Source organism: Bombina bombina, chromosome 11 (genome assembly GCF_027579735.1).
Source record: "Bombina bombina isolate aBomBom1 chromosome 11, aBomBom1.pri, whole genome shotgun sequence".
NCBI classification, from domain to species: Eukaryota; Metazoa; Chordata; class Amphibia; order Anura; family Bombinatoridae; genus Bombina; species Bombina bombina.
Genome location: NC_069509.1, coordinates 169378784 through 169405682, shown reverse-complemented (window position 1 = coordinate 169405682; position 26899 = coordinate 169378784). Strand labels below are relative to the sequence as shown.

At 43.4% G+C, this 26899-nt stretch overlaps 1 protein-coding gene across 1 annotated transcript in view; it reads right to left on the bottom strand.

Moving 5' to 3' along the window:
• Nucleotides 1–26899, bottom strand: part of VWA3A (von Willebrand factor A domain containing 3A) — a 147692-nt gene that overhangs the window by 76840 nt on the left and 43953 nt on the right. The window contains exon 12 of the mRNA XM_053695138.1: nucleotides 9893–10031. Coding sequence (XP_053551113.1) covers nucleotides 9893–10031 — 139 coding nt within the window. The remainder of the gene's footprint in view (nucleotides 1–9892; nucleotides 10032–26899) is intronic.

Here is a 26899-nt window from a genome sequence, read left to right as displayed (position 1 = left end):
AGGTAAGGGGAAGTCATGAGATGTGATATATAATACCAGGGAGGGTAGAATCTGTATTAGTGCTAGCGGGTATGTGTGCTTATCTGTTACACTGAAGGTTAGCAGTGTGTAGTCAGGTGTCAGGTAAGGGGAAGCCATGAGATGGGATATATAATACCAGGGAGGGTATAATCTGTATTAGTGCTAGCAGGTATGTGTGCTCATCTGTTACACTGAAGGTTAGCAGTGTGTAGTCAGGTGTCAGGTAAGGGGAAGCCATGCGATGAGATATATAATACCAGGGAGGGTAGAATCTGTATTAGTGCTAGCAGGTATGTGTGCTCATCTGTTACACTGAAGGTTAGCAGTGTGTAGTCAGGTGTCAGGTAAGGGGAAGTCATGAGATGTGATATATAATACCAGGGAGGGTAGAATCTGTATTAGTGCTAGCAGGTATGTGTCCTCATCTGTTACACTGAAGGTTAGCAGTGTGTAGTCAGGTGTCAGGTAAGGGGAAGCCATGAGATGTGATATATAATACCAGGGAGGGTAGAATCTGTATTAGTGCTAGCAGGTATGTGTGCCTATCTGTTACACTGAAGGTTAGCAGTGTGTAGTCAGATGTCAGGTAAGGGGAAGTCATGAGATGTGATATATAATATTAGGAGGGGTATAATCTGTATTAGTGCTAGCAGGTATGTGTGCTCATCTGTTACACTGAAGGTCAGTAGTGTGTAGTCAGGTGTCAGGTAAGGGGAAGTCATGAGATGTGATATATAATACCAGGGAGGGTAGACTCTGTATTAGTGCTAGCAGGTATGTGTGCTCATCTGTTACACTGAAGGTCAGTAGTGTGTAGTCAGGTGTCAGGTAAGGGGAAGTCATGAGATGTGATATATAATACCAGGGAGGGTAGACTCTGTATTAGTGCTAGCAGGTATGTGTGCCTATCTGTTACACTGAAGATTAGCAGTGTGTAGTCAGATGTCAGGTAAGGGGAAGTCATGAGATGTGATATATAATATCAGGAGGGGTATAATTTGTATTAGTGCTAGCAGGTATGTGTGCTCATCTGTTACACTAAAGTTTAGCAGTGTGTAGTCAGGTAAGGGAAAGCCATGAGATGTGATATATAATACCAGAGAGGGTAGAATCTGTATTAGTGCTAGCAGGTATGTGTCCTCATCTGTTACACTGAATGTTAGTAGTGTGTAGTCAGGTGTCAGGTAAGGGGAAGCCATGTGATGTGATATATAATACCAGGGAGGGTAGAATCTGTATTAGTGCTAGCAGGTATGTGTGCTCATCTGTTACACTGAAGGTTAGCAGTGTGTAGTCAGGTGTCAGGTAAGGGGAAGTCATGAGATGTGATATATAATATCAGGAGGGGTATAATTTGTATTAGTGCTAGCAGGCATGTGTGCTCATCTGTTACACTAAAGTTTAGCAGTGTGTAGTCAGGTAAGGGAAAGCCATGAGATGTGATATATAATACCAGAGAGGGTAGAATCTGTATTAGTGCTAGCAGGTATGTGTCCTCATCTGTTACACTGAAGGTTAGCAGTGTGTAGTCAGGTGTCAGGTAATGGGAAGCCATAAGATGTTATATATAATACCAGGGAGGGTAGAATCTGTATTAGTGCTAGCAGGTATGTGTGCTCATCTGTTACACTGAAGGTTAGCAGTGTGTAGTCAGGTGTCAGGTAAGGGGAAGCCATGAGATGTGATATATAATACCAGGGAGGGTATAATCTGTATTAGTGCTAGCAGGTATGTGTGCTCATCTGTTACACTGAAGGTTAGCCGTGTGTAGTCAGATGTCAGATAAGGGGAAGTCATGAGATGTGATATATAATACCAGGGAGGGTAGAATCTGTATTAGTGCTAGCAGGTATGTGTGCTCATCTGTTACACTGAAGGTTAGCAGTGTGTAGTCAGATGTCAGGTAAGGGGAAGTCATGAGATGTGATATATAATATCAGGGAGGGTAGAATCTGTATTAGTGCTAGCAGGTATGTGTGCTCATCTGTTACACTGAAGGTTAGCAGTGTGTAGTCAGGTGTCAGATAAGGGGAAGCCATGAGATGTGATATATAATACCAGGGAGGGTAGAATCTGTATTAGTGCTAGCAGGTATGTGTGCTCATCTGTTACACTAAAGGTTAGCAGTGTATAGTCAGGTAAGGGGAAGTCATGAGATGTGATATATAATACCAGGGAGGGTATAATCTGTATTAGTGCTAGCAGGTATGTGTGCTCATCTGTTACACTGAAGCTTAGCAGTGTGTAGTCAGGTGTCAGGTAAGGGGAAGTCATGAGATGTAATATATAATATCAGGAGGGTATAATCTGTATTAGTGCTAGCAGGTATGTGTGCTCATCTGTTACACTGGAGGTTAGCAGTGTGTAGTCAGGTGTCAGGTAAGGGGAAGTCATGAGATGTGATATATAATACCAGGGAGGGTATAATCTGTATTAGTGCTAGCAGGTATGTGTGCTCATCTGTTACACTAAAGGTTAGTAGTGTGTAGTCAGGTGTCAGGTAAGGGGAAGTCATGAGATGTGATATATAATACCAGGGAGGGTATAATCTGTATTAGTGCTAGCAGGTATGTGTGCTCATCTGTTACACTAAAGGTTAGTAGTGTGTAGTCAGGTGTCAGGTAAGGGGAAGCCATAAGATGTGATATATAATACCAGGGGGGTAGAATCTGTGTTAGTGCTAGCAGGTATGTGTGCTCATCTGTTACACTGAAGGTTAGTAGTGTGTAGTCAGGTGTTAGGTAAGGGGAAGTCATGAGATGTGATATATAACACCAGGGAGGGGTATAATCTGTATTAGTGCTAGTAGGTATGTGTGCTCATCTGTTACACTGAAGGTTAGCAGTGTGTAGTCAGGTGTCAGGTAAGGGGAAGTCATGAGATGTGATATATAATATCAGGAGGGGTATAATCTGTATTAGTGCTAGCAGGTATATGTGCTCATCTGTTACACTGAAGGTTAGCAGTGTGTAGTCAGGTGTTAGGTAAGGGAAAGTCATGTGATGTGATATATAATACCGGGGGGGGGGGGGTAGAATCTGTGTTAGTGCTAGCAGGTATGTGTGCTCATCTGTTACACTGAAGGTTAGCAGTGTGTAGTCAGGTGTCAGGTAAGGGGAAGCCATGAGATGTGACATATAATACCAGGGAGGGTAGAATCTGTATTAGTGCTAGCAGGTATGTGTGCTCATCTGTTACACTGAAGGTTAGCAGTGTGTAGTCAGGTGTCAGGTAAGGGGAAGCCATGAGATGTGATATATAATACCAGGGAGGGTAGAATCTGTATTAGTGCTAGCAGGTATGTGTGCTCATCTGTTACACTGAAGGTTAGCAGTGTGTAGTCAGGTGTCAGGTAATGGGAAGCCATAAGATGTGATATATAATACCAGGGAGGAGTATAATCTGTATTAGTGCTAGCAGGTATGTGTCCTCATCTGTTACACTGAATGTTAGTAGTGTGTAGTCAGGTGTCAGGTAAGGGGAAGCCATGAGATGTGATATATAATACCAGGGAGGGTAGAATCTGTATTAGTGCTAGCAGGTATGTGTGCTCATCTGTTACACTGAAGGTTAGCAGTGTGTAGTCAGGTGTCAGGTAAGGGGAAGCCATGCGATGAGATATATAATACCAGGGAGGGTAGAATCTGTATTAGTGCTAGCAGGTATGTGTGCTCATCTGTTACACTGAAGGTAAGTAGTGTGTAGTCAGGTGTCAGGTAAGGGGAAGCCATGAGATGTGATATATAATACCAGAGAGGGTAGAATCTGTATTAGTGCTAGCAGGTATGTGTCCTCATCTGTTACACTGAAGGTTAGCCGTGTGTAGTCAGATGTCAGGTAAGGGGAAGTCATGAGATGTGATATATAATACCAGGGAGGGTAGAATCTGTATTAGTGCTAGCAGGTATGTGTGCTCATCTGTTACACTGAAGGTTAGCAGTGTGTAGTCAGGTGTCAGGTAAGGGGAAGTCATGAGATGTGATATATAATACCAGGGAGGGTAGAATCTGTATTAGTGCTAGCAGGTATGTGTGCTCGTCTGTTACACTGAAGGTTAGCAGTGTGTAGTCAGGTGGGGAGAAGTCATGTGATATATAACACCAGGGAGGGTATAATCTGTATTAGTGCTAGCAGGTATGTGTGCTTATCTGTTACACTGAAGGTTAGCAGTGTGTAGTCAGGTGTCAGATAAGGGGAAGCCATGAGATGTGATATATAATACCAGGGAGGCTAGAATCTGTATTAGTGCTAGCAGGTATGTGTGCTCATCTGTTACACTGAAGGTTAGCAGTGTGTAGTCAGGTGTCAGATAAGGGGAAGCCATAAGATGTGATATATAATACCAGGGGGGTAGAATCTGTGTTAGTGCTAGCAGGTATGTGTGCTCATCTGTTACACTGAAGGTTAGCAGTGTGTAGTCAGGTGTCAGGTAAAGGGAAGTCATGAGATGTGATATATAATACCAGGGAGGGTATAATATGTATTAGTGCTAGCAGGTATGTGTGCTCATCTGTTACACTGAAGATTAGCAGTGTGTAGTCAGATGTCAGGTAAGGGGAAGTCATGAGATGTGATATATAATATCAGGAGGGGTATAATCTGTATTAGTGCTAGCAGGTATGTGTGCTCATCTATTACACTGAAGGTTAGCAGTGTGTAGTCAGGTGTCAGGTAAGGGGAAGTCCTGAGATGTGATATATAACACCAGGGAGGGTATAATCTGTATTAGTGCTAGCAGGTATATGTGCTCATCTGTTACACTGAAGGTTAGCAGTGTGTAGTCAGATGTCAGGTAAGGGGAAGCCTTGAGATGTGATATATAATACCTGGGAGGGTAGAATCTGTATTAGTGCTAGAATGTATGTGTGCTCATCTGTTACACTGAAGGTTAGCAGTGTGTAGTCAGGTGTCAGGTAAGGGGAAGCCATGAGATGTGATATATAATACTAGGGAGGGTAGAATCTGTATTAGTGCTAGCAGGTATGTGTGCTCATCTGTTACACTGAAGGTTAGCAGTGTGTAGTCAGGTGTCAGGTAAGGGGAAGTCATGAGATGTGATATATAATATCAGGAGGGGTATAATCTGTATTAATGCTAGCAGGTATGTGTGCTCATCTGTTACACTGAAGCTTAGCAGTGTGTAGTCAGGTGTCAGGTAAGGGGAAGCCATAAGATGTGATATATAATACCAGGGAGGGTATAATCTGTATTAGTGCTAGCAGGTATGTGTGCTCATCTGTTACACTGAAGGTTAGCAGTGTGTAGTCAGGTGTCAGGTAAGGGGAAGCCATGAGATGTTATATATAATACCAGGGAGGGTAGAATCTGTATTAGTGCTAGCAGGTATGTGTGCTCATCTGTTATACTGAAGGTTAGTAGTGTGTAGTCAGATGTCAGGTAAGGGGAAGTCATGAGATGTGATATATAATATCAGGAGGGGTATAATCTGTATTAGTGCTAGCAGGTATGTGTGCTCATCTGTTACACTGAAGGTTAGCAGTGTGTAGTCAGGTGTCAGGTAAGGGGAAGTCATGAGATGTGATATATAATACTAGGGAGGATAGAATCTGTATTAGTGCTAGCAGGTATGTGTGATCATCTGTTACACTGAAGGTTAGCAGTGTGTAGTCAAATGTCAGGTAAGGGGAAGCCATGAGATGTGATATATAATACCAGGGAGGATAGAATCTGTATTAGTGCTAGCAGGTATGTGTGATCATCTGTTACACTGAAGGTTAGTAGTGTGTAGTCAGGTGTCAGGTAAGGGGAAGTCATGAGATGTGATATATAATATCAGGAGGGGTATAATCAGTATTAGTGCTAGCAGGTATGTGTGCTCATCTGTTACACTGAAGGTTAGCTGTGTGTAGTCAGGTGTCAGGTAAGGGGAAGTCATGTGATGTGATATATAATATCAGGAGGGGTATAATCTGTATTAGTGCTAGCAGGTATGTGTGCTTATCTGTTACACTGAAGCTTAGCAGTGTGTAGTCAGGTGTCAGGTAATGGGAAGCCATAAGATGTGATATATAATATCAGGAGGGGTATAATCTGTATTAGTGCTAGCAGGTATGTGTGCTCATCTGTTACACTGAAGGTTAGCAGTGTGTAGTCAGGTGTCAGGTAAGGGGAAGCCATGAGATGTGATATATAATACCAGGGAGGGTATAATCTGTACTAGTGCTAGCAGGTATGTGTGCTTATCTGTTACACTGAAGCTTAGCAGTGTGTAGTCAGGTGTCAGGTAATGGGAAGCCATAAGATGTGATATATAATATCAGGAGGGGTATAATCTGTATTAGTGCTAGCAGGTATGTGTGCTCATCTGTTACACTGAAGGTTAGCAGTGTGTAGTCAGGTGTTAGGTAAGGGGAAGTCATGAGATGTGATATATAATACCAGGGAGGGTATAATCTGTATTAGTGCTAGCAGGTATGTGTGCTCATCTGTTACACTGAAGATTAGCAGTGTGTAGTCAGGTGTCAGGTAAAGGGAAGTCATGAGATGGGATATATAATACCAGGGAGGGTATAATCTGTATTAGTGCTAGCAGGTATGTGTGCTCATCTGTTACACTGAAGGTTAGCAGTGTGTAGTCAGGTGTCAGGTAAGGGGAAGTCATGAGATGTGATATATAATATCAGGAGGGGTATAATCTGTATTAGTGCTAGAATGTATGTGTGCTTATCTGTTACACTGAAGGTTAGCAGTGTGTAGTCAGGTGGAGAGAAGTCATGTGATATATAATACCAGGGAGGGTAGAATCTGTATTAATGCTAGCAGGTATGTGTGCTCATCTGTTACACTGAAGGTTAGCAGTGTGTAGTCAGGTGTCAGGTAAGGGAAAGCCATGAGATGTGATATATAATATCAGGAGGGGTATAATCTGTATTAGTGCTAGCAGGTATGTGTGCTCATCTGTTACACTGAAGGTTAGTAGTGTGTAGTCAGGTGTCAGGTAAGGGAAAGCCATGAGATGTTATATATAATACCAAGGAGGTTAGAATCTGTATTAATGCTAGCAGGTATGTGTGCTCATCTGTTACACTGAAGCTTAGCAGTGTGTAGTCAGGTGTCAGGTAAGGGGAAGTCATGAGATATGATATATAATACCAGCGAGGGTAGAATCTGTATTAGTGCTAGCAGGTATGTGTGCTCATCTGTTATACTGAAGGTTAGTAGTGTGTAGTCAGCTGTCAGGTAAGGGGAAGCCATAAGATGTGATATATAATACCAGGGGGGTAGAATCTGTGTTAGTGCTAGCAGGTATGTGTGGTCATCTGTTACACTGAAGGTTAGCAGTGTGTAGTCAGATGTCAGGTAAGGGGAAGTCATGAGATGTGATATATAATATCAGGAGGGGTATAATCTGTATTAGTGCTAGCAGGTATGTGTGCTCATCTGTTACACTGAAGGTTAGCAGTGTGTAGTCAGGTGTCAGGTAAGGGGAAGCCATGAGATTTGATACAGTATATAATACCATGGAGGGTAGAATCTATATTAATGCTAGCAGGTATGTGTGCTTATCTGTTACACTGAAGGTTAGCAGTGTGTAGTCAGGTGTCAGGTAAGGGGAAGTCATGAGATGTGATATATAATACTAGGGAGGATAGAATCTGTATTAGTGCTAGCAGGTATGTGTGATCATCTGTTACACTGAAGGTTAGCAGTGTGTAGTCAAATGTCAGGTAAGGGGAAGCCATGAGATGTGATATATAATACCAGGGAGGATAGAATCTGTATTAGTGCTAGCAGGTATGTGTGATCATCTGTTACACTGAAGGTTAGTAGTGTGTAGTCAGGTGTCAGGTAAGGGGAAGTCATGAGATGTGATATATAATATCAGGAGGGGTATAATCAGTATTAGTGCTAGCAGGTATGTGTGCTCATCTGTTACACTGAAGGTTAGCCGTGTGTAGTCAGGTGTCAGGTAAGGGGAAGTCATGTGATGTGATATATAATATCAGGAGGGGTATAATCTGTATTAGTGCTAGCAGGTATGTGTGCCTATCTGTTACACTGAAGGTTAGCAGTGTGTAGTCAGGTGTCAGGTAAGGAGAAGACATGAGATGTGATATATAATACCAGGGAGGGTATAATCTGTATTAGTGCTAGAATGTATGTGTGCTTATCTGTTACACTGAAGGTTAGCAGTGTGTAGTCAGATGTCAGGTAAGGAGAAGACATGAGATGTGATATATAATATCAGGAGGGGTATAATCTGTATTAGTGCTAGCAGGTATGTGTGCTCATCTGTTACACTGAAGGTTAGCAGTGTGTAGTCAGATGTCAGGTAAGGGGAAGTCATGAGATGTGATATATAATACCAGGGAGGGTATAAACTGTATTAGTGCTAGCAGGTATGTGTGCTCATCTGTTACACTGAAGGTTAGCAGTGTGTAGTTAGGTGTCAGGTAAGGGGAAGTCATGAGATGGGATATATAATACCAGGGAGGGTATAATCTGTATTAGTGCTAGCAGGTATGTGTGCTCGTCTGTTACACTGAAGGTTAGCAGTGTGTAGTCAGGTGTCAGGTAAGGGGAAGCCATGAGATGTGATATATAATACCAGGGAGGGTAGAATCTGTATTAGTGCTGGCAGGTATGTGTGCTTATCTGTTACACTGAAGGTTAGCAGTGTGTAGTCAGGTGTCAGGTAAGGGGAAGCCATGAGATGTGATATATAATACCAGGGAGGGTATAATCTGTACTAGTGCTAGCAGGTATGTGTGCTCATCTGTTACACTGAAGGTTAGCAGTGTGTAGTCAGGTGTCAGGTAAAGGGAAGTCATGAGATGGGATATATAATACCAGGGAGGGTATAATCTGTATTAGTGCTAGCAGGTATGTGTGCTCATCTGTTACACTGAAGGTTAGCAGTGTGTAGTCAGGTGTCAGGTAAAGGGAAGTCATGAGATGGGATATATAATACCAGGGAGGGTAGAATCTGTATTAGTGCTAGCAGGTATGTGTGCTCATCTGTTACACTGAAGGTTAGCAGTGTGTAGTCAGGTGTCAGGTAAGGGGAAGTCATGAGATGTGATATATAATACCAGGGAGGGTAGAATCTGTATTAGTGCTAGCAGGTATGTGTCCTCATCTGTTACACTGAAGGTTAGTAGTGTGTAGTCAGGTGTCAGGTAAGGGGAAGTCATGAGATGTGATATATAATACCAGGGAGGGTAGAATCTGTATTAGTGCTAGCAGGTATGTGTGCTCATCTGTTACACTGAAGGTTAGCAGTGTGTAGTCAGGTGTCAGGTAAGGGGAAGTCATGAGATGTGATATATAATACCAGGGAGGGTAGAATCTGTATTAGTGCTAGCAGGTATGTGTCCTCATCTGTTACACTGAAGGTTAGTAGTGTGTAGTCAGGTGTCAGGTAAGGGGAAGTCATGAGATGTGATATATAATACCAGGGAGGATAGGAGCAGGAGGCAAGGGGTGAGGACACCAGGGAGCTCAAAAGTGTTGCACAATTTGTAGTGTGTAATTTCCCCCATGTATATACTGAGGCTTTGCTTAGCAGAGGCTTAACACATCAGGTTTTTAACATGCTGGGACTGGAATTCATAGAACATACAAAAAAATACAGATTCAATTGAGCATTTCTGGGTCTATTAACCTATTGCTCACAATCACTGCAGCAGCAAAGATAAATCATAATCATAAAAGTTTAATGTAATCTTTCCTATCCCTTTAAGCAATCAGTATGGATAACGTATACTAATAGAATTTGATGTGCTTGCTTTGGGGGTGGATCTGAGTGGGCTGTGCTATGCAAACTATCAATGGGCGTGGCTCTGTTGCTAAGTGTCCCTGGAAAATATTTTGAAATATTGGCACCTATGCTTTAGTAGGAATTACGTACCTTTCAATCCATTTTTCTTGAGCCATTCAGCTGAGGTTTTTGGTAAGAAACTTGGAATTTCAATGTTCAAAGGCCCATCGTGATTGGGAGGTTTAGGAAGAAGTACAGAAGATGGAATCTTAGCAACCTCAGAAGAAAGCTAGAAAAAACAAGGGGACGCTATTAAGAGAACATTAAATATTCTAGAATTGCATAAACAACAAATGCATAATAACAAGACAATGCAATAGCACTTAGTCTGAATTTCAGAAGCGTAGTAGATGTTTTTGACAAATTTTAAAGTTAGTTCAGTTTTCCTTTCCCTTGCATCATGTGACAGCCATCGGCCAATCACAAAATGCTTCTACGTATATACTGTTCTTGCACGTGCTCAGTAGAAGCTGGTGACTCCGAAAGTTTGCATATAAAAAGATTGTGCACATTTTGATAATGGAAGTGAACTGTACAGTTAGTTACAATTATGTGTTCTATCTGAATTATGAAAGTTTACTGCCAAGCTCTCTGTTCATTGACAGTCTGATGGTCGGTAGCCACAAGGTATCAACAGTGAGGTTTCTGGACTCCGGCAAGATGAATAGTATAAAGTGGCCCACAACTCCCATAATCTCACCTTGTGCACCCGGGAACATTGGCCCTGTGACACATATATTGCGGTCTGGAATTTTTTTTAAAGCAGTCCCACAAACTTTTCCCAGACAAAGTTTTCATGATCAGACGGAACTATCAGTTAACTATCAGTTAATTCCTTTAAATACTCTGTTTAGATACTGAGGGTGACTGATAATTATTAGCCTACAGTTAAAGTGAAGGTAAAGTTTTAGTTATTAAACTTCTTTCCCTGTAAATAGTATCCAAATAAATGTGAGTTTAATTCATCAAAATTTTCGTTTCGCTATATTAATGTATTTATTACCTCTTCTTTATCCGATTCATCAGACTGTTTAAACAGTCAGTTTTTTTTTTTTTTTTCCTTATCCTGGTCACGTTTTTTTCTAAGCCAATAGAGACACTGGCCGTTAGGCGGCCGTCAAATTACGTCACCGCAAAACTCTAACAAATGCGCATGCGTTGTATTTACTTCCTATGTGTTAGGCTCAACGCGCGTTCTAGTTTTGCGCATGCGCTTTCCTCGATTCCTCCGGCTATGTCTTGTATTTTGTCAAAATAGGTCACGCAGGCGCAAATACAAATTACGGCGAGTGGTGCGCATGCGCAATTGCTCATGAAAACGTGAACAAGCTTTTGAATGACGTACAGAGCGGGTGGGACTGCTCTGTACGTAATGCAATAAATAATCCGGAAATCAATGGAGGGAGGAGCAACAAACGGCCGGGAGAGTAAATATAACATGTTTATAACACTATAATCTATATACTTATATTAAAAAAAAAAAAATAGCGATCATGTTATTTAGGGCTTATATAATATATTACAGGCGACAAAACCACTAAACTTAACCTTCACTTTAAATGTGGTTTTGTTTGCATTTTTTTAAGGGAGTCTATATGTTCTTATATTGTTAAATATGTAGTGTGGCAATCAGAATAATATTCCGGAAGCATTATTTGTCGAAATGTTAGAAAATGCAGCACACGTAGAATATCTGCCCAGACCAACAAAAGATAACTATCCCTGAGCGGCTTGCGGCCGGAGCCACAAAAGGGAAAACAGCAGGATATTACGTTTAAAGGTTTAGGTCTGTAAAGAGTATAGTAGCTGAACTATCTAGTACATATAAGTGCATCTTACATTAAAGATACTGCTTTAGTAGCAGATATTATTCACTTTGCGATATATGAAATTATAGCTAAAATATTGCAAGCTACATAGCTGAAATTGTTATACTACAATGGCAAAATTGTTGTACTACAATGGCAAAATTGTTGTACTACAATGGCAAAATTGTTGTACTACAATGGCAAAATTGTTGTACTACGCCCTCTTCACATATTCACACAGAGTTACTACATAACTGGGTTCTTAAATGTAAAGGGAGGTACACAGGTGAATCTTTGTTTTATTATATTCTATGTTGATCTAGTGTAGATCCTTGTATTATTTGTTTTATGTTTAATACATCTGTCTCATCTTATTCTTTATGTTTTATATCACATATCCCCAATGTCATCATCACTATGCTTAGCTATAGGATCCAAGAGAGGTCTACAAAGTGTCATTTGGGGTACAGTTAAAAGGTTTTTGAAATATAGCTCGCAAACTTAAACAATGGATCTAGGCAGTACCCTTGGCATAGAAATATCTTTCCTTAACATACATTTAAACTAATGTTATACAGGGTATTAGATTAAAAAACAATATGTTATATATCCAGATCCAGGAAAGTTCAAAATTGTACATTATTGTATGAATAGCACATGTGGATGACTAATATATAAAGTGCTCTCTATACCAAATATTCATATGTCAATAATGGAGTATGTCATCTTGTTATAAATTTTGATGTGAAACCTTATTTATATAAAGCTGTTTTGAAAACCAAAAAAAAAAAATGGTAGAAGTTAAAGGGATAGGAAATTCAAAATTAAACTTGCATGATTCCGATAGAACATGTAATTTTAAGACACTTTTAAATTCACTTCTATTTTCAAATGTGCTTCGTTCTCTTAGTATCCCTTGTTAAAAAATGAATACGCACATATCATACACTAGTGGGAGCTGCTGCTAATTGGTGCCTGCACACATTTGTCTCTTGTGATTGGCTAAATAAATATTTTCCGCTTCCTGTCAGTAGTGCAATGCTGTACCTTCACCAATGGATAACAAGAGAATGAAGAAAATTTGATAATAGAATTAAATTGGAAAGTTGTTTAAAATTGTATGTTCTATCTGAACCATAAAAGAAAATTTTGGGTTTTGCTATCCCTTTAACAAAGAGAGATAAAATAAGAAAAGAACAACTCAGTTCATGTGGTCTTACGTTTCAGAACAATTTTTCAGTTTTGTGAAAGTATTTGATCAAGTAGAAGTTCTGTCTATTTATACAATTTCATGTAATACAATTTAATAATAGCAGAAATAAATAAGGATTCACACTTGTAGCAATTCTGGGATCTCCTGGTTTCAGTTTAAAAGTGGCACATGATTAATCTTTAAAGGAACATGAAACCTACAATGTTTCTTTCATGATTTAGATAAACCTGGCATTTTACAGACTCGCACCAGACCAGAGAGCTTTAGAGAATTGGGCTCTATGACATGAAATCTGATGGCAGCCTCTGTCCTTACGTTTGACCCAAACCTCTTTGGAGCAGGGCCGTCTTTAATATTGACTGGACCCTGGGCAAAAAATTTCTTGCCCCCCCCACAACTAAATCATTTTTTTTTATTATTATTATTATTATTATTAGCCCAGCCGTGGATCATCCACTGCTGGGCTAATCATTTAAAAAAATATATATATATTGCAATATGTGAAACTGGACCTAACAGTACTAATAAGTAAATAAATATATAAATTCCTCCACTGTGGATTCATTTAATATTCTTTTGAATGTGATTCTGGTGTGAGGTTAGCTGGTTAAAGAGATTTAGGGCAGCCAACAGGAGCAAAGCAAGGTAAAGGAGGAAGCACGGAGGTGCATGCAAATATAAGTTTACTGACTGGAACAGCAGAACTATTATGTGAAGCTGTAAAATCTGAGACAGAGAGAAAATAAAAACTATAAAAATAAACCTTACATTAATGTGCGAAGTATCAGCATGACACTATACATCAGCCACAGCAGCACATGTCGCTTCTTTGCTAGGAACAAGTTCCCTCTCACCCTGCACTAGACAATGCTGCATGAGGAGGGGCGTTTGTGCACTCACTTATTCTTCCCACTGACACCTTTCTACAAAGCATTGTTCCCCTAACAAACTTCAGTTAGTTGATCTTAGGACCACAGCAGAAAGAGCAGGGCTAAGGGGACCAGTAGACTGGATGCTGTCTGTCCAAGGTTGCATGGATACAGTGTGAGATGAGTCACACAGCCTCAAGACTGAAGAGAGCAGTGTATTCAGCTGCACAGATGCTCAAATCCTCACATGCCTGCCACTCCAGCTTTGTGCTGCATACGCCTACAGTCAGCCCTACCCAGAAACAATCCCCACAACCAGAACAGTTACCTGGTAACAGTGGTAACCCCAGTAGGACCTTTTCTGATGCAGTGGAAATGGCTGGATGCTGAGTTAGGGCTTTGCCTTCAGTGCTGCACAGTGCACATCTAAAACAGCACATGGCAAAAAAAATACTTTTGACTGTGATAGTATTAGGACTGAATGTGTGTATTCCCCATGTCACATCAGCAGTCTGGTATGAACCATAAAAAAAAAAAAATTTTAAGGACTCTTGGGCCCCTCAACAGAGACTGGGCCCTGGGCAGCTAGCCCTTTTGCCCTGTGTTAAAGACAGCCCTGCTTTAGAGTAAAATAATATACAGGGTATTTATAAAAATATTATGCAAAGGTTTGTGCATAAGTCTAGGTATATGGTGAAATGCCAAAACTGGTTGGGCAGGTTACTAGTATGTTTAAGTTTAATACATAACCAACATACCTTATGCCCTGAAGTATCTGCTAGTTATAAGCTCACATCAGACATCAGGTCAGACCCCTGACTCTGAAGCTTCTGTCAGTTATTAACTTCAGATCAGACCCATGACCCTGAAGCCTCTGTCAGTTATAAACTATAGATCAGACCCATGACCCTGAAGCATCTAGTGGAAACAGCACACCAGTCTCACCAACATCCATAAATATCAAGAAACTCCAGCCACCAACTTTCTTAAAAGACCTTTATTCTTTCATCTTGGGTCCCATTGATAAATACAACGTTTCAAGCCTGCACTAGGCTCTTAGTCATGTACCTGACTAAGAGCCTAGTGCAGGCTTGAAACGTATTTATCAATGGGACCCAAGATGAAAGAATAAAGGTCTTTTAAGAAAGCTGGTGGCTGGAGTTTCTTGATATTTATGGAAGTTAAAAACTACAGATCAGACCCATGACCCTGAAGCCTCGGTCGGTTATAATCTTCAGATCAAACACATGGCCCTGAAGCTTCTGTCACTTATAAGCCCACATCTGACATCATATCAGACACATGGCCCTGAAGCCTCTGTCAGTTATAAGCCCACATCGGACATTAGATCAGATCTATGACTCTGAAGCCTCTGTCACTTATAAGCCCACATCTGACATCAGATCAGACCCATGACTCTGAAGCCTCTGTCACTTATAAGCCCACATCTGACATCAGATCAGACCCATGGCCCTGAAGCTTCTGTCACTTATAAGCCCACATCTGACATCAGATCAGACCCATGACCCTAAAGCCTCTGTCAGTTATAAACTACAGATCAGACCCATGGCCCTGAAGTCTCTGTCAGTTATAAACTACAGATCAGACCCATGACTCGGAAGCAGTGACGTGCAGTGAGGTCAGAGGCTAGTGAGGCACTACTGGCTATGATATGCTGGAGAGACAAATATATGAACCCGGTAGAGGTAGCTTAAATTTACAGTTAAATTAGGTTGTACAATGGCAAATATTCTTTACAACACACACATACAAGACAGACACTAAATCAATTGTTTCTCAACTGCGGTCCTCAAGTACCCCCAATAGGGCAGGTTTTCATTACAGCTGATCCAGTGCACAGATAAAAAAACAAAAGCTAATTGGTGAGAGCAGGTAAGTAACCATGGTGTTACTAATCAGCTGATTGGCCTGTTTGGGGGTACTTAAGGAGTGGACCGCACTAGCCTCTGTCAGTTATAAACTACAGATCAGACCCATGGCCCCGAAGCCTCTGTCAGTTATAAACTACAGATCAGACCCATGACTCTGAAGCTTCTGTCAGTTATAAACTACAGATCAGACCCATGACCCTGAAGCCTCTGTCAGTTATAAACTACAGATCAGACCCATGACCCTAAAGCCTCTGTCGGTTATAAACTTCAGATCAAACCCATGGCCCTGAAGCTTCTGTCACTTATAGGCCCACATCTGACATCATATCAGACCTATGGCCCTGAAGCCTCTGTCAGCTATAAGCCAACATCTGACATCAGATCAGACTTATGACTCTGAAGCCTCTGTCACTTATATGTCCACATCTGACATCAAATCAGAGCAATGGCCCTGAAGCTTCTGTCACTTATAAGCCCACATCTGACATCAGATCCGACTCATGGCCCTGAAGCTTCTGTCACTTATAAGCCCACATCTGACATTATATCAGACTCATGGCCCTGAAGCTTCTGTCATTTATAAGCCCACATCTGACATTATATCAGACCCATGGCCCTGAAGCCTCTGTCACTTATAAGCCCACATCTGACATTATATCAGACCCATGGCCCTGAAGCCTCTGTCAGTTATAAGCTCACATCAGACTTCAAATCAGACTTATTGCCCTGAAGCCTCTGTCAGTTATGAGCTTTCAGATCAGACGCAAGACATTGCAGCCTCTGTCAGTTATAAGCACATATCAGACATAAGATCAGACTCATGACACAGAAGCCTCTGTTAGTTACACTCTCACATCAGACTTCAGATTAGACCCATGGCCCTGAAGCCTCTGCCAGTTATATGCCCACATCAGACCGTACATGGCTTTTAAGACCCATCAGTTATATACAAGCATCAGACCTCAGTTGAGACCCCTGGACCTAAAACCTCTGCAAGTTATAGGCCAACATCAGATCTCAGATCAAATGCATGTAAACAAACAAAATAAATAAATAAAAAATTTTGTTCCAGAGGACAGACTGGCGGGTTTTGGGAAAAGCATCCAAATCTCACTTAGCTCTTGGGCTACTATATGCCCACGACTAGTGCAGACTGACAAAAGTTAGACAGTGCTCCAATTGCCAAACCAAAAGAGTCTGTAGTGCAAAAACAGATCAAATGATTTGTAGCATTTCTACAGTACCTTGCCAAATTATAAGACCAATTGGTCAAAAATCATAATTTTGATATTTGTTTCATATTTAATCTTAATAGTGTTGATTGATTTTTTTAGTTTTGTAATTATTTCTTATTCCATGTTATATTGGCAACTTCTGCAATACATATTTATGTTTAATTTGATTAAATATTACTAAAATATTTGGTAAATTCACAAATGTATATGTTTTTACAGATAGTTAAACAAAGTGACTTTAAAGGGCCAGTAAACCTACCACATAATGTTATATAATTCTGCACATAGTGCAGAATTATATAACATTAGCTTAGCGCTAGTGTTTTAAAACAAAGTACTGCAGAGCTATTTACCTACGAAAATGAATTTTACAGAACGCCGCCCCTGGCTCTACTGAGCGGGTCTGTTTTTATCCTAAGCGCATTGCGGCAACAGCCGGCCCAATCGAGCCATTAAACTCAATGTAACTTGCTCCCGCTACCAGACCAGAGCGGGAGCGAGCTACACTGAGTTTAATGGCTTGATCGGGCCGGCTGTTGCCGCGATGCGCTTAGGATAAAAAACAGACCCGCTCAGTAGAGCCAGGGGCGGCGTTCTGTAAAATTAATTTTCGTAGGTAAATATCTCTGCAGTACTTTGTTTTAGAACACTAGCGCTAAGCTAATGTTATACTATGTGCAGAATTATATAACATTATGTTGTAGGTTTACTGGCCCTTTAATAAAAGTCGGTCAAATTGTCAGCCTTCCTGTCACAAGAGTGCTGAAACTGAAGGTGCATCACGTAACTGAAATAAACGTACATCAAGCATTTTATTAAACAATCTCATTGTTTCATGTGCAAAACCCCACATTTTTCTTTCATAATTCAGACAGAGAAAGTAATTTTAAACAACTTTCTAATTTACTTCTATTATCAGTTCTTCTTCATTCTCTTTGTATCTTTTGTTTAAAAGCAGGAACATAAACTTAGGAGCCGACCCATTTCGGGAACACTATATGGCAGCAGTTATGCAAGAATGTTATAGGGACAGTCTACCATAGAATTGTCATTGTTTTAAAAGATAGATAATCCCTTTATTACCCATTCCCCAGTTTTGCATAAGCAACACGGTTATAATAATGTACGTTTTACCTCTGTGATTATCTTGTATCTAAGTCTCTGCAAACTGCGCCTTATCTCAGTTCTTTTGACAAACTTGCATTTTAGCCAATCAGTGCTGGCTCATAGGAACTCCACGTGCGTGAGCACAGTGTTATCTATATGAAACACATGAACTAACACCCTCTAGTGGTGAAAAACTGTCAAAATGCCCTGAGATAAGAGGCGGCCTTCAAGGGCTTAGAAATTAGCATATGAACCTCCTAGATTTAGCTTTCAACTAAGAATACCAAAAGAACAAAGCAAAATTGGTGATAGAAGAAAATTGTTTAAAATTACATGCCATATCTGAATAATGACAGTTTGTTTTGGACTTGACTGTCCCTATTTATCTACTTGCAAGAGCACTAAATGGCAGCACTATTTCCTGCCAAGTAGTGTTACAGATGCCTACCTAGGTATCTCTTCAACAAAGAATATCATGGGAACAATGCAATTTTGATAATAGATGTAAATTGGAAAGTTGCTTAAAATTGCATGTGCTATCTGAATCACAAAATAAATTTGTTGAGTTTCATGTCCCTTAACAGGGAAATAAAAATGGGAGGTGGGGGTGGCCTAATGTGTTAGATAATTTTACTACTGTAGTAAACACACAGCTTAAGTCAGCTCCAAAGCAGCAATGTACTACTAGGTGCTAGCTAAACACATGTGATGAGCCAATGACAAGAGTCATATGCGTGCAGCCACTAATCACCAGCTAGCTCCCAATATAGGGTTGCCATATTGATTCTTTAAAGGAGGACACATATGAAAAATACATGTCAAAGTTTTTAGAACGGAATATTCAAAACATTTCTTTAAACAGCCCCTGACATGTATTTTTGATAAGTGTCCTCCCTTATAGCGGCAATATGGCAACCCTGTCTTCCAAATAGTGTCTTGTAGCTCCTGAACCTACCTAAGTATGCTTTCCACAAAAGGTACCAAAAGAATGAACTAAATTTGATAATAGAAATAAACTAAAAAGTCTGTTATAATTGCATAAGTCTCAGTGGGTTGTTCTATGGCCGGTTACCTCATCTTTCTGTATGTATTTGTATTATGACTCTGGGGAACATCTATCTAAGGGTAATGGGGACACCAGACATGGACTCATTGCCCAATGTGCTTAGAGGGGTATGGCTGCCCCTCACTGATGAGGCCAAATAGGGTTGCCACCTCGGCCATGTTCTCCTGGACACTTATGAGTTATACATGCTGCAGGGTAAGCAGGGTAGAACATGTATTGTGCCTCTGTAGATCACATGAATGGCTCTGATGAACAGCACAATACATGTTCCTCATTGCTTACCCTGCAGCATGTGTAAATTATAAGTGTCCAGGAAAACATGACCGAGGTGGCAACCCTAGGCCCAAACTAATTTCTGGGTTTTTATTTCCCTTGTTCAGTGAAGAATTGGTATTCCAGGGCTGGACTGACGTTGTCATGCGGGATCAGACTGATAAAGTTCAGGAATGTTTTCCTCTGGGCTTAAAGAAGCTACTCCCAGGTGGTAGCCGGGCATAGAACTGAGCTGTTGTTCGTTCCTGGTAGACTGCTTCTCTTTCTGAATGTACTGTTAAAAACATAAATTATGCTTACCTGATCATTTCCACGGCATCACTCCTTACTGTTGGGAAATACTGAACCTGGCCACCAGTAGGAGGCAAAGACTTAAATACTCCCCCTACTTCCCTCATATCCCAGTCATTCTGCCAAGGGAACAAGGAACAGTAGGAGAAATATCAGGGTATGAATGGTGCCGGAAGAGAAAACAAATTTTGGTCCGCCCATCGGAGTAAACGGGCATGGGCTGTGGACTTTCCTCATACAGAAGGAAATTAAATTATCAGGTAAGCTTCATCTATATTTTCCTTCTTAATATGAGGAGAGTCCACGGCATCATTCCCTATTGTTGGGAAATCTATACCCAAGCTCTAGAGGACACTGAATGATAATGGTAGGGGTAAAAGAAAAGCGGACCCTAATCTGAGGGCACTACAGCCTGCAAAACCTTTCTCCCAAAAGCTACTTCAGCCAAAGCAAAAATGTCAAACTTGTAGAATTTAGAAAAAGTATGTAAGGAGGACCAGGTAGCTGCCTTACAAATCTGATCCATAGAGGTCTCATTCTTAAAGGCCCAAGAGGAAACCACCGCTCTAGTGGAAGGAGCCGTAATCCTCTGAGGAGGTCTAAGTCCCGCTGATTCATAAGATAAGTGTATAACACTCCTCAACCAAAAAGATAAGGAAGTCAAAGAAGCCTTCAGACCCTTACGCTTCCCAGAGTAGATTACAAACAAGGAAGAAGTTTGTCTAAAATCCTAGGTAGCTTGAAGATAAAACTTCAAAGCTTGAACCACATCCAAATTATGAAGTAAACGTTCCTTCGAAGAAGAAGGATTAGGACACAAGGAAGGAACCACAATCTCCTGAGTGATGTTACGATCAGACACCACCTTAGGTAGAAAACCCAAGCAGGTACGTAGGACAGCCTTATCAGTGTGGAACACCAGATAAGGAGGCTCACATTGCAAGGCAGCCATTTCAGAAACTCTGTGTGCCGACGCAATAGCCAATAGAAAAAGAACCTTCCAGGACAACAATTTAATGTCAACCGAATGCATAGGCTCACACAGAGCTCTTTGCAAGAACAAGATTTGAACTCCAAGGTGGCGCATTAGATCTAAACACAGGTCTGATCCTGATCAGAGCCTTAATGAAGGATTGCACGTCAGGGAGCTCTGCAAGCCTCATGTGTAGCAAAACAGAAAGGGACGAAATCTGTCCCCTCAGGGAACTGGCAAAAGGGCCCTTCTCCAGACCCTCCTGGAGAAAGGAAAGAATCCAGGCAGCCTTAACCTTGTGCCAGGCAAAACCACGTTCTTCACACCAGAAGTATTAAGCTCTCCACACGTTATGATAGATGCGACGAGTAACAGGCTTACAAGCCTGAATTAGAGTGTCAATAACCCTCTCAGAGAAACCTCTCTTGGCTAAGACTAAGCGTTCAATCTCCACGCAGTCAGCCTCAGAGAATCTAGATTTTGATGAACAAAGGGACCCTGTTCCAGCAGATCCCTGCGACAAGGTAACTTCCATGGAGGAGATGAGGACATCACCAATAGGTCCGCGAACCACATCCTTCGCGGCCACGATGGAGCAATCAGTATCACTGAAGCTTGCTCCTGCATGATGCGGGCCACTACACGAGGAAGGAGTGGTAACGGCGGAAAAATTTAAATTAGATTGAACCTCTAAGGCACTGCTAATGCATCTATTAGCTCCGCCTGAGGATCCCTGGACCACGACCCATATCCGGGTAGCTTGGAATTGAGCCGAGACGCCATGAGATCTATCTCCGGCGTCCCCCATCTGTTGCAAATCTCCGCAAACACATTGGGATGGTGACCATTCCCCCGGATGAAAGGATTGTCTGCTGAGGAAATCTGCTTCCCAGTTGTCCACACCCGGTATGTGGATTGCTGACAGCGGGTAGTTGTGGGCCTCCGCCCACTCCAGAATCCGAGATACTTCCCTCATTGCTAGGGAGCTCCTTGTCCCCCCCCCCCCCCCATGGTTGATGTAAGGCACCAAGCTCATGTTGCCTGATTGGAATCTGATAAACTGGGATGAACCCAGAAGAGGACAAGCCTTCAGAGAATTGAAGTTCGATCGAAGTTCCAAAATGTTGATCAAGAGCAGGGATTCCTCTCGAGTCCATAGGCCCTGTGCCTTCCTGGCACCCCAAACAGCTCCCCATCCCGAAAGACTTGCGTCCGTAGTCACAACCCCCCATAGGATGGTCTCAAGAAGGATGTCCCTTGGGACAGGTGATCTGGACAGGGCCACCAGGAGAGCGATTCTCTTGACCGGTTGTCCAGAGAAATCTGTTGAGACAGATCTGAATAATCGCCGTTCCACTGTCTCCGCATGCATAGCTGAAGTGGTCTGAGAGGGAATTTGGCAAAAGCAATGATGTCCATGCTGGACACCATGAGACCATTCACCTCCATACACCGAGCCACAGAGGGCCTTAAGGAGGTCTTGAGGGAAAGACAAGCGGAAGTTAGCCTGTAACGCTGTAACGTCTCTGGTCTGTAAGGAACATCCTCATGGATATGGAATCTATTATAGTACCCAGGAATTCCACCATTGTATTGGGAATAAGAGAACTCTTTTCTAAATTTATCTTCCATCCATAAGATCGAAGAAGAAATAGAAGAGCTTTCGAATGGTCTTCTGCCAGACGACAGGATGGTGCTTGAACCAGAATATCGTCCAAGTATGGCGTAACTGCTATACCCTTGGTTCTGGCCACTGCAAGTAGAGCCCCTAGAACCTTCGTAAAAACTGGAACCTCTAAAGTAGAAAGCGTAAATGTTCAATCCTAAATCTAAAGTCTGGTTCCTCAGCAGCTGGAGGCTTAGAAGCAACAGATTCCAACCCAGAAAGAGCACCCTCTTTAGTATCAGAGGCGTCTTCATCAGCAATATTTGACCTTTCGCTTCCGCTTAGCAGGGCGAGGTAAAGCACTAAAGGCCGCAGAGACTTCCGTTTGTAATTGTTCAGTAAAGTCTGGCTTTAAAAGGGCCCCTCCAGATGGAGGATTAGGAATGCTATGGGAAGCTGCATGTGTATTAGGAGATGACTGTAGGGTGTGCACCTCATGGGACGGAGACTCCTCAGAGGTGGACGGCTCAGTGGTATCAAACATATTAACTTTCTTTGACATGATTACTTTATTAAGGCATGTGGAACATAAATAAGCAGGCGGGTATACCGCGGCCTCTTCACAATATAGACAGGTATTAGACTTAGGTAAAGAGGGAGGACCCTCTAAAGCATCAGAATCCTCCATAGCTTGCGCTTATAAAGCGGACTATTGAATAATAAGATAAAATGGCACCTTTATACCCCCAATGGCTGGGCACTCACCACCTCCTATTACCTAGACAAACAGAGAAACCGCTTCTTCTCCGGTAAACCACATGGTCAGGTAAGAGGAAATCAGTGTGACCACACCCGGTCACATGGTGCGCAATACAGGACCGCCCCTGCTATAATAGGGAAAAAAAAGCGCCAAGCCTTTCAGGCTGCGCAACTTCCAAAAACAAAAGTAAAACCTGTACGTTCCAACATCTGCCTGAGCCTCATCTCACACATGTCGCAGCATAATCATAATAAAATAAAATTAAGTGATTAATCCTCCCTGTTCAATAATCCCCCTCTGGAGATATTAACACTTGATTCCATACAGATAAAAGGAGCCACACTGTGACCCTGTCTTCTTGCATTATCATATGTGTATAATAAAAAATGAAACAATCTTAAGGGAATCTATGCCTTGGAACAGAAACACAGCCTCTCAAGTTTGACAGTCTTGTAGCATTGCTCCTGACATGGACTTGAGTGATGGAAGCAGGCAGTGAAACTTGTCAACACTGATTGCTTAGGAGCTGTTAATACAAGTCTGGATGGGTTCGCAGAAAGACTCTCCCTGCATCTCCAGACTCTAACATTCGTCAATGCTCTCATTGAGAGGCTAACAAGACTACTTAAAACTCCAGTCCCATTTTGAAGGGTAGATACCCTTCATAAGGAACTACTCCGAATATTCTGACACTTCTCTGCCAACCAGTGAAGTGCTGTCATAGGAGGCAGGTGAGGCAGCACCTCACCTATCCTATGTGTGTAATTACACCAACCAATACATTTGTAATAATAATAAAAAAATGTTTTTAATTTTTTATAAAAAAATTTTTGTATTAATTAGTGACCCCCACACCCCCCTGCCACCCACTCAGCTATCTTTTTTTTAATTAAACTGACTGTTGTGTGTTGTATTCTCAACAAATACAATCATATTGCGCAAGTAGGAAGAGGCTGTGAGCCCTTCCGTTGCGCAAACTTATTATATTTTTTTTGTATGGGCCGCAGGAGACTGCCACCCAGTGGCGACTAACATTTAATGTCTCCTCTTCGCGGCCCATTCCGCTCCCAATAGAGGTTAGTCTATGGCAGCCTCGGGAGCCCTCTCAGCCCTGCCTGCCTCGCCTCAGCCAATCAGCGTGCCGCACGGTCCCAGTCTCACTGACAGTGAGTGACTGAGTGGGTGGGACTGTTGCGGCGGGTGGGAGGGAGATCAGGTGGCGCGTTGAAGACACAGCTATCAATGAAGAATTCAGACTCAGTGAGTGTTACTTAGTTTGAAAGAGGTCTCGATGGATGGACTGCACTGCAGCCGCAGCGCTGCCTGCCACGCACTCACACTGTCTGTCTCAGTTGGAGACGGATGGTCATGCCGGACTCCGGAGGTGTCTGTTGTGTCGGATGTTGGTGCACTGTGTGAGGCTCATAACAGGTCAGTGAGAGGCTGAGCTCAGAGCTGCAGCAGCAGTGCAGTTGTCTTATATATGATTGAGATATGTGCTCTGGCTATGTTCGGCGATATGGGGAGTTGTTCAAATCGATTTAGTGGCCTAAGACTAACCATCTTTTTGTCACCCCAAAGGGTCCTCATCTGGGAAAGGTTTCTGCAAATTCTACTGTCTCTAGCTTGATTGTTGAAACTATTTCCAGATAACACAAGCAACAGAATGAGCAGGTTCTAGAGGGGCTCAGGGTGAATTCAACTAGCAGTTGCAGCATCTTGGGCCTTTGAAGCAGATTCTACTCCAGAGGAGCTTTATCATCAAGCTGCAGTTTAAAAATTCTATCAAACTTTCATTTCACATTATAAGCTTAATATGCAGCTGCCGTGCACAATACTGTCTCCCCCCTCCCCTGTGTTTCTCCCCCCTCCCCTCTGTGTCTCTCCCCCCCAGTGTCTCTCCCCTCCTCCCCTGTGTCTCTCCCCTCCTCCCCTGTGTCTCTCCCCCACTCCCCTGTGTCTCTCCCCCCCTCCCCTGTGTCTCTCCCCCCTCCCCTGTGTCTCTCCCCCTCCCCTGTGTCTCTTCCCCCCTCCCTTGTGTCCCCCCTCCCTTGTGTCTCTCTCTCTTCCCCCTCCCTTGTCTCTCTATCCCCCCTCCCTTGTGTCTCTCTCCTCCATCCCTTGTGTCTCCCCCCCTTGTGTCTCTCTCTCCTCCCCTCCCTTGTCTCTCTCTCCCCCCCTCCATTGTCTCTCTCTCTCCCCCCTCCCTTGTCACTCTCTCCCCCCTCCCTTGTCTCTCTCTCCCCCCTCCCTTGTCTTTCTCTCCCCCCTCCATTGTCTCTCTATCCCCCCTCCTCTGTCTCTCTATCCCCCCTCCCCTGTCTCTATCCCCCCTCCCCTGTCTCTATCACCCCTCCCCTGTCTCTCTCTCCACATGTCTCTCTCCCTCTCCCCCTCTGTCTCCCTCCCTCTTCCCTCTGTCTCTCTCCCTCTCCCCTCTGTCTCCCTCCCTCTCCCCTCTGTCTCTCTCCCTCTCCCTCTCCCCTCTGTCTCCCTCTCCCCTCTGTCTCTCTCTCCCTCTCCCCTCTGTCTCTCTCTTCCTCTCCCCTCTTTCTCTCTCCCTCTCCCCTCTATCTCTCTCCCTCTCCCCTCTGTCTCTCTCCACCCCTCTGTCTCTCTCTCTCTCTCATCAGTCTCTCTCTCCCTCCCCTTCTGTCTCTCTCTCTCCCCCCTCTGTCTCTCTCTCTCCCTCCCCCTGTCTCTCTCTCCCTCCCTCCCCCTCTGTCTCTCTCTCTCCCCCTCTGTCTCTCTCTCTCCCCCTCCCTCCCCTTCTGTCTCTCTCTCTCCCCCCCCCCTCCCTCCCCCTCTGTCTCTCTCCCCCCCTCTGTTTCTCTCTCCCCCTCCCTCCCTCCCCTCTCTTTCTCTCTCTCTCTCTCCCTCCCTCCCCCTCTGTCTCTCTCTCTCTCCCTCCACCCCCCTCTGTCTCTCTCTCTCTCTCCCTCCATCCCCCTCTGTCTCTCTCTCTCCATCCCCCTCTGTCTCTCTCTCTCTCCCCCCCCCCCCCTCTCTCTCTCTCTCTCTCTCTCTCCCCTCTGTCTCTCTCTCACCCTTCTGTCTCTCACCTCTCTGTCTCTCTCTCCCCTCTGTCTCTCTCTCTCTCCCCTCTGTCTGTCTCTCTCTCTCTCTCCCCTCTGTCTCTCTCTCCCCTCTGTCTCTCTCTCTCCCCTCTGTCTCTCTCTCTCTCCCCTCTGTCTGTCTCTCTCTCTCTCTCCCCTCTGTCTCTCTCTCCCCTCTGTCTCTCTCTCTCCCCTCTGTCTCTCTCTCTCTCTCTCCCCTCTGTCTCTTTCTCTCTCTCTCCCCTCTGGCTCTCTCTCTCTCCCCTCTGTCTCTCTCTCCCCTCTGTCTCTCTCTCCCCTCTGTCTCTCTCTCTCCCCCCTCTCTCTCCCCCCTTTGTCTCTCTCTCTCTCTCTCTCTCTCTCTCTCTCTCTCCCCTCTGTCTCTCTCTCTCCCCTGTCTCTCTCTCCCCTCTGTCTCTCTCTCTCTCTCCCTCCGTCCCCCTCTGTCTCTCTCTTTCTCCATCCCCCTCTGTCTCTCTCTCTCCCTCCCCCTCTGTCTCTCTCTCCCTCCCTCCCCCTCTGCCTCTCTCTCCCTCCCTCCCCCTCTGTCTCTCTCCCCCTCCCTCCCCCTCTGTCTCTCCCCCTCCCTCCCCCCCTGTCTCTCTCTCTCTCCCTCTCTCCCCTCTGTCTCTCTCTCTGTCTCTCTCTCCCCTCTGTCTCTCTCTCTCTCCCCCCTCTGTCTATCTCTCTCTCTCCCCTCTGTCTCTCTCTCCCCCCTCTGTCTATCTCTCTCTCTCCCCTCTGTCTCTCTCTCCCCTCTGTCTCTCTCTCTCTCCCCTCTGTCTCTCTCTATCCCCTCTGTCTCTCTCTCTCTTTCTCTCTCTCCCATCTCTCTCTCTCTCTTCCCTCTGTCTCTCTCTCTCCCCCCTCTGTCTCTCTCTCTCTCCCCTCTGTCTCTCTCTCTCTCCTTTGTCTCTCTCTCTCTCTCTCTCTCCCCTCTGTCTCTCT